This window comes from Mizuhopecten yessoensis, unplaced genomic scaffold, assembly GCF_002113885.1.
Source record: "Mizuhopecten yessoensis strain PY_sf001 unplaced genomic scaffold, ASM211388v2 scaffold7685, whole genome shotgun sequence".
Classification (NCBI taxonomy): domain Eukaryota; kingdom Metazoa; phylum Mollusca; class Bivalvia; order Pectinida; family Pectinidae; genus Mizuhopecten; species Mizuhopecten yessoensis.
Genome location: NW_018407171.1, coordinates 189,546 through 198,124, shown reverse-complemented (window position 1 = coordinate 198,124; position 8,579 = coordinate 189,546). Strand labels below are relative to the sequence as shown.

Below are 8,579 nucleotides of genomic sequence, written 5' to 3'. Positions count from 1 at the left end.
TAGGGGGAAACTATTGGCTAGCTGATTCTGTCCCCGCTCTGTAATAGTAACTAGGGGGAAACTATTGGCTAGCTGATTCTGTCCCCGCTCTGTAATAGTAACTAGGGGGGAAACTATTGACTAGCTGATTCTTTCCCCGCCCTGTAATAGTAACTAGGGGGAAACTATTGGCTAGCTGATTCTGTCCCAGCTCTAATAGTAACTAGGGGGAAACTATTGGCTAGCTGATTCTTTCCCCGCTCTGTAATAGTAAGTAGGGGGAAACTATTGGCTAGCTGATTCTTTCCCAGCTCTGTAATAGTAACTAGGGGGAAACTATTGGCTAGCTGATTCTTTCCCCTTTCTGTAATAGTAACTAGGGGGAATCTTATGTCCTTCTTCACCCAGGACAAATCTCATTTCCTGAATGAGTATCCTTTATGGATGATCAGTATATCTTATACATAGACACAGATAAATATTTTATTTCCTTCCTCATCCCAGACAAATTCTCACTTCCTGAACATGAGTTCTCTATTGGTCAGTATATCTTATACATAGACACAGATAAATATTTTATGTCATTCTGACATGTAATGTAATTGTCTTTGCTTTACAGGCTCTCTACCTGATTGCCACTAATGGCAAGCCTGACATCAAGGAGAAGAACAAACTATCACCAGTCTTCCAGGACTTCCTTGATAAGTGTCTGGAGGTCGATGTGGACAAGAGATGCTCAGCCTCCGAGCTACTCAAGGTAAATAGCTGAAATGCTGATCCAGCAGTCTTTGATATCAATTGAATTTATAGATTATATAGGAATACAAGACAAATACTTGCGATCCCCATTATTCATAATTAAAGGGAACTCTGAAAAAATTGGTTTACATTCCTATACTATTGCTTTAAACAAAACTTTTATAAACCTTGCACAATCTCTTTATAGTATCCAGCAGTTAATTTATTCCATCCTCCAGAATTTGTCGTCTGTCTGTCAACTTTTCACTAAAACCCCTACTAGTATAAGATGAATGGGTTTTACCTAATGTGGTGTGGATCATTGCTAGGCTAAGGGGAATTAATTTTGTATAAAGGAAGGGTGATGCCACACTTTGGGAAGAAGGGAAGGACCCAATAGGGGAAATATAGGCACATTTTGTAAATCGATGAGAGAATTTTGATCTACATTAATCTTGAGCATCCTTGAGCCCAGAGAACTCAAGTTTGTATAAGTGAAGGATGTGGCCGCTCAGGGAGAAGAGGGTTGGCCCCAATAAGGGAAACATAAACAAATTTTTAACTTTTACTTCTTGAATGTCGGTAGAAAGGATTTTAGCCCAAAATCAGTCTAGAGCATCCCATAGAGCCAAGGGGACGCAACCCAGTGTTCCTAGCTTTATGATGTCAGACCCAGTGTTCCTAGCTTTATGATGTCAGATTGGCATGGGATGAGCTTACATTGTGCCGCTCTGCAGTGCTCTTATTTTCATTTATAAATGCAGTAGGATTACAATTCTATCATAAATGCTAAAAAACAAACAGTTATGAAAAATAAACATACATACAACAAATTTATGAAACATGTTCTTAAAATTCATTTGTCTGTTTCATATAAAAAAAAACTTAGACCCCTCGGCCTTCCTTTTGTTACTTTATGTCTAACCACTGTCTTTCCTACATTAGGATTGCCAATTCATCTCTGCACAAATACATATATATATATTTAAATATACATGAAATGTTTTTATAGAGACAATTCTTTTGCTTTCATTCCATACATGTCAGATGTGTGTATCTTGAAAGTAAGCCTATATATTTGTTTAGAATTGATTTTAATTTCATTGATTACAATTTGAAATAAGTACAATTATTTTGTATTTTACAGCATCCATTTTTGCGGCTTGCTAAACCACTGGCAAACCTTCAGCCGTTGATTCTGGCTGCCAAGGAAGCTCAGAAAGGACATTAGGTCAACGTGAGTTGAATTGTTATACAACGGCTATACACACTTAACAACCCTGTATCTGTTGAGAATGTCTGAACCCTGATCTGTTGGTATCAGTGTGTTGGATTTCATGTGCAATGAAATGGATGTGTGTGTGGAGAAATGAACTCTGTAATTGTGACCTGTTTTGAAATGGACATGTTTGGCAAATATTGAAATGATTTGATTGATATAATATCATAAAAGGTAGTTATAAACATTTGTTTTGCAATGATTGCTGTTTTCTTTATGGAGGTAGTTACCTAGGTTCTCTTTGTTAACCAAGTCAGTGACCCATAATTTTTGTTCACAGATAGTTGCTGACCGATGGATTCTGACAGCAAGTCTATGATGACATAGCTTTCTTTGTGGAGGAGGAAGGACGTTTGACCACATAGCTAGCTTCATCATTGAATCGCCATGTTGACATGGCGTGTGAGATGCCAGTCTTCCGACATTAGCTTAGTCCACGAAAGTGATGTACTTACCCAGAATCTGCAGCTTTGGTTGTTAACAATACAAGCAACATTGCTGATTGTGGGAATGGTGATGTGTTCCTTCATGTCTGTGGAAGAATGTGCCCTTTTCAACATAAGGCTGATCTATTAATGGAACTATGAACCCGCAAAGAACCAATTAATGCATCTATGAACCTACATGGAAAGGATTTATTGATGCTCTTGTGAATTATATGGAAATGTCCTCTTCATTGAACTGTGAACCCACACAAAACGGTCTGATTGATTGAATAGTCAATCCATACAAAAGGAAATGATTCTTTGTTCTGAACCTTATTGGAAAGGACCAATTCATGAAAGTGTAAACCTACATCAGACGAAAGCTCCTGTCACTTGACTGGATTTTGTTGAAAAGCATTCTATTTCTACTCAAGTATCTGTGAGGTTTAAAGTCTGATAGGAATAGTTCCTGGTAATCAGTAGCTAGATGTGTACATTGAGGGAATGTGTTTTTGAAAAAAAGAAGAAATAGTGCTCGTGTAATTTCGTTATAACAGTAAATATATAGTCTGTACTCTGTGTGGCTATTAGAATATTTTCACCAGTAAATAATTAAAAATGCAGATCATATTTTGCCATTATAATCTTTTTTATTCTATTAAACTTAAGGTGTAGTAATGGTAGCCGGTTTCTGCTTTCACCTTGAAGTGTAAAATGTAAGATCTTCATGCAGACATTAATAAAGTTGAAGTAAAATTGCTTGATCTGCTTCAACTGTTTCAATGATCATTATGCACAGGTAATGTATTATCATTAAAGGCAATAGGAAAAAATTTAGAATAGAACAACAAGGAAATCTTAGTAGATATGACTTACAGTAAAGTTGTTATAATTGTATGGCAATATGCTGTTAAAATGACCTTGCATGTAAGAGTGAAGAAGCTTTATTTAACGTCGCATATACATGTAACATAATAACATTAGCACTGTAGTGCTATTCTTGCGACCATGTAGTGGTTGCTCTGCTGATTATTAATGAAATAGCAATATCCTTCTGAATTTTCTTTGTCATGACTTGTCGAGCATGCGTCAGTTTTATTGTATGGACCCATTTTATCAAGTTAATAGTCAAACCATGTTTAACAGAAAAGGCATTGTTTTGTCTCTCCCAAGCCAACCCCAGGCAATAACAGAAATACTCAACAAACCATAGTCTCTATCAGACTACAGTCTATGTACCCAGTACAGTATTACAGCCAGCTGTGTACCAGGGATCACAGCCTATATACCCAGTACAATATTACAGCCAGCTGTGTACCAGGGATCACAGCCTATGTACCCAGTACAGTATTACAGCCAGCTGTGTACCAGGGATCACAGTCTATGTACCCAGTACAATATTACAGCCAGCTGTGTACCAGGGATCACAGTCTATGTACCCAGTACAATATTACAGCCAGCTGTGTACCAGGGATCACAGTCTATTTACCCAGTACAATATTACAGCCAGCTGTGTACCAGGGATCACAGCCTATATACCCAGTACAATATTACAGCTAGCTGTGTACCAGGGATCAAAGCCTATATACCCAGTACATAATTACAGCCAGCTCTGTACCAGGGATCACAGAACTTTTACCTTACACTATAACCATAAGTCTACAAACACCGGAGACTCGAGCTCTCATGGCGTTAGACAGAAACCAAATTAACCCAACCTTGCTCTACACTGCTTATTGCCTGATATTATACTGTGGTTCTTACATCAGTCAACTAGTTAATGAGAGTTTAGCATTTATTAAATATGTACTGTCTCCAAATGTTGCAGAAATTAAACTTTTGAAATAGAACCACTACAGAGAAGAATTTACCAATCAAATTGATTCATTTGATGAATACCGTGTATTTTCCAAGCAATTGATGTATTATTGGAGCCCATTACTCGGATGGAGAGACAGTGACTGGTGAACAAGGACATTTTATTTCTATTTAACTAATTGCAAAAACATTCAAACCAAATATAACCCTATTGAGTATAATGTTAACCCTTCACCACTGTAGACCATAATGAACTCATCCATATCAATGCATGGTAGAGTCTACTAAAGTTACATAGGGCTGACAGGGTTAAATGATACTATGATGCTGTAGGTAGTTAACATATTATTGTCTGCTGAGCAGATTCATGCTACATATGTACTATGTAAACAATTAATTATTTGTATACAAACATGAGCAGATTTGATAAAATCATCTTTATTGTAATGCATAATATGAAGATAAATATTTATAGCTTTTGGTACGAAATTGATGTAATGCCTGTACAGATAGTTGGTGGAAACCCATGATATGCAATGAAACCTTGTTAATGTGGACTCATAGGTCATTTAATGTTCATTGGAGGCCAAGGTCTTCTTGAGACCAGCAGAGGTCAGGGTTATGTAAGGTCATTGAACCCAGGGGTTATGTTAAGGAGTAGCAACATAGTATATATATGATCCATTAAGTGTCTAGATTTCTCAAGATTGTATGAGTGAACTAACAAGATGGCATTGAATATCATATTTGCATATTTCTGTGCCTTTGTTTTGCTACATATTTTAAATATAGCAGCCGAAATTTTCAAGTTTTATAAGTTTGCTCAATTTACGATTTCTTACTGATAGCTCCTGTGTCACCGATTTTCTCAGTCATATTTTGCATGTTTTAATCAAAAGAATGAAAGTTGATTGCATTTGTGACCATATATGTACTACAAAGGATCTTCATTATCCAGAAATCTGTTTTGTTTTAAATCGTACAAGATTTGTCAGTACCCCATAAAAACGTGAAGAAACATTTTATTCTAGATTCTGAATATAGAAGTCCCCTTGAGTCCACACTTACAAGTTATTACCTTACATCTGTATAGCAGTACATCTCTACAATTGAATACGATTTTTCCAAATGTAGCTTTAGGCCTGTTCTAGTTTAAACAAATTCCAGCTTTAGGGAAAATAAAATCGATTTTGTAGCAAGTTGGATTTTAAGAGGTCATTAGATACATAGTGTATACATTATATGAACCATTCTTCTGTCTTTGATAATGGAGGATAATTTTAGATGGAAAAGATCTCAGATGTTCCATGAAATTCAAAAGATTAAATTTGAAGTTAATTATGTGATTTCTGGGATTTATCACTAATAACATAATAAAATGAAGAAAAAACAACGAAAAACTACACTATTCCAGAAAAGTAAAATCTAACATAAAATTTGAGTAACCAGTTCACATTTCTGGTCAGCTGATGAGTGAGAGAGGATGAAGTTGAGTGTGATTATAACAGTAGCCAACACTACTGTTATTTAACTATCAACAGTTACCTATAATTATCAACAACCACAGACTATATCTCTAGTTATATCTACAAACTGTTATAATAGTGCTAGCTGTGCGGGTCGTTCCTAATACCTGTACCTTTATTGAATAGGATCACTAATAGTGCTGATAGCTATTACATGGTGTTGGTTCCTCCCTTAAATGTAGTGCACACTACACATATCTGTCGTCATGCCATTTGTGTTCTGGCTATGGATGTAACACATTTTCTATTTCATATGTATTCTGATACACTTGCAAATTCATATTATGTATTTTAGAATTAACCAAATCTAAGTCTGCCACTTTGAAAATATGCCAGGTACACCCAGTAATTTCTGTAGAATTTATGCAGGTGAGTCTGAACATCTTTGTAAAAAGTTTGATGAGTCCCCTAACTAAGAGATCATTTAGCTAGTGTCTTGCAAAACCTTAACAATATTAAGGTTGAAATTCGTTTTACATATTTAATTGTATATTTGAAAATTACAACGTTATTTATGATACTAACCATATATGTCAAAATCAGTGTCGAATGCAATTCAACAACATAAAATAATGGCTCAGAAGGTCAGCATGCAATGAGAACATTTAAGATTCACCCTGCAATAAACCAAGTGTCCACCTAAAATCTTAAGCTGATAATTGGTAGCAAAAATAGCCCATGCTTACTTTTAATGAAGTGTGTTTTAAAATCTATAAAGAATTATTGCCTACACCTGATTGATTGTGAACTGAACGGTTGTTCCTAATTTTATGCAGCCATGGTTACACTATGTATATTGTATAATGCTGCCCATCCCAGCGTTCCTAAGGAGATGTCTTCCACTTCTTATTGCTTTGCTTAAGATCGTAATCGCGGCGAACTATATATGGTGCTATGTATCACTGGTGTGTTAGGATATTTAGTACCCCAGTATCACACTTCTCACTCCTTATAACACTGTAATACTTGGCCAAGTAACTGTCTGTTTTCTAGTGTAGATATATGTTCCTCTAAAATTGTTCTAGTATGCGTACATCTATTTAATTATGTGGGTTCAAAATTTTAAGTAATTTAAGATGTAATGGTTTATTTTCAGAAAATATTTGCTTGTTGATAGGACTAGATTTGCAGAAGCTACAGCGTAATTATATTTATTGGCATGGATTACTCAAAACAGACAGACATGTAATTGCTCATAATTAGGTTTTGGCATACATTTTTTTCTTCTGTATTTAATTAACTACCATTTTGTTTAAGATAAAAACATGTTTATTCCTGTCTGTGAGTGGTGTGATGATTCTGATATTTCGTAAGCGTATTCCAGTTTTTCATTATGGACCTTTCCTTATTGACATAATAAATCACTTTTAATTTCCGTCAAACATCGCGACTGTAGGTATAATACACACTTTATCGTTTGATAAGAAAGAAGTGACAAAAATATTACAAACAACAAAAATATTACAAACTTAAATTTGAAATTGAATTATAATTGTTTGGATCGACTCACAGTATCCTTTCCTCCTTTGATAGGCCAGTTCTAATTGATGTGATAAATTGCATTCAAAAGAAATACAATCATCAATTTCAATCAGTGTTTCAATCAAGTAATATCTGTCAGTTTCTGATATTGTTGAGATTTACAAGATTCTAAAAGGCAACTATTGAATGTGATTTAGCTGGTTTGTGATGCATTTGATGTTTAGTATCCTGATATTTAGAGAGCTTGTGTACGTCGTTCATGCTGTATGTGTGCAATTAGCTTCATATCTCAGCTTGCATATTCGCCGGTCCTGTTGTATAAGATGTGTGTAACTATTAATTCGATATCTCGGTGATTCGTTTGTCAGGAGCAACTCGCCATCCACCAATGTTAGTGTGTTATATTCATATCAAAATATGCATCCCACCCATTCTTCCCCATTGATCATACTGTTTGTCTATTCATTAAGGGCATCATGACACTAGGTCGGCTTGTCCATACGAGATTTCACCCCTATAAGTAACACTGTTATATGAACAATGTCCACTTACATTATGCATCATAAACTACTTTACTTTGTTAGATGGAGAGTATGCCATCACTGAACTCTTGCTTCACATGTACTAGTCATTCTGTAGCCAAACATTTGGTGTAGACTTACCATACTGTAGCCAAACATTCGGTGTAGACTTACCATACTGTAGTTGTACCAGTGTAGCTTGTTTTTATAAAGTCGATGTAAACGACATGGTTCATAGTTATATGGACGATAAAAAGAATAATAAAAAACAATTATTAAAATTCAGAAAAAAAATCTGTTTTCTGTATCAGATTCGGTTACAACACGTTTCTGTATTAGTTCTGTATTTAGCTGAGTTTCAGCCTTTGTTTTATGTATCGGTAACCATGGATTGATAAAATGCAATTAGATGCCACCGTAAATTGTGGATGAAATAAAGAAAGTGAGGGGGCCATTGTAATGTTCACATGTGACGAATAAAAACAGTAAGGATGGTGAATGCTAGTAGTAAAACCAAGCTAAACGCCTCACAACATGTAATGTTCACATGTGACGAATTAAAACAGTAAGGATGGTGAATGCTAGTAGTAAAACCAAGCTAAACGCCTCACAACATGTACCATATTCTTAGTACCATAAAGCAGGCTTACAGCCATACTGTGACGCTATCCTTTAGTGGAGCTCAATAGATCTTTAGATAATTTTGAAATTCTTCTGTCTGAGTATTGACAATCTTTACAATACATTACCCCAAACCAAGCATATGGGAGGCCTCGTCTACCTATTCTGAGAGGTTTCTCTCTAGGCAAAT

At 35.5% G+C, this 8,579-nt stretch overlaps 1 protein-coding gene across 1 annotated transcript in view; it reads left to right on the top strand.

Annotated features, from left to right (window-relative positions):
* Positions 1 to 8,062, top strand: part of LOC110454131 (serine/threonine-protein kinase PAK 2-like) — a 49,911-nt gene extending 41,849 nt beyond the window's left edge. Inside the window, exons 9-11 of the mRNA XM_021503506.1 lie at positions 599 to 736; positions 1,865 to 1,954; positions 2,277 to 8,062. Of these exons, the coding sequence (XP_021359181.1) occupies positions 599 to 736; positions 1,865 to 1,948 (222 nt within the window). The 3' untranslated portion in view covers positions 1,949 to 1,954; positions 2,277 to 8,062. The remainder of the gene's footprint in view (positions 1 to 598; positions 737 to 1,864; positions 1,955 to 2,276) is intronic.
* The last annotated feature ends 517 nt before the right edge of the window (positions 8,063 to 8,579 follow it).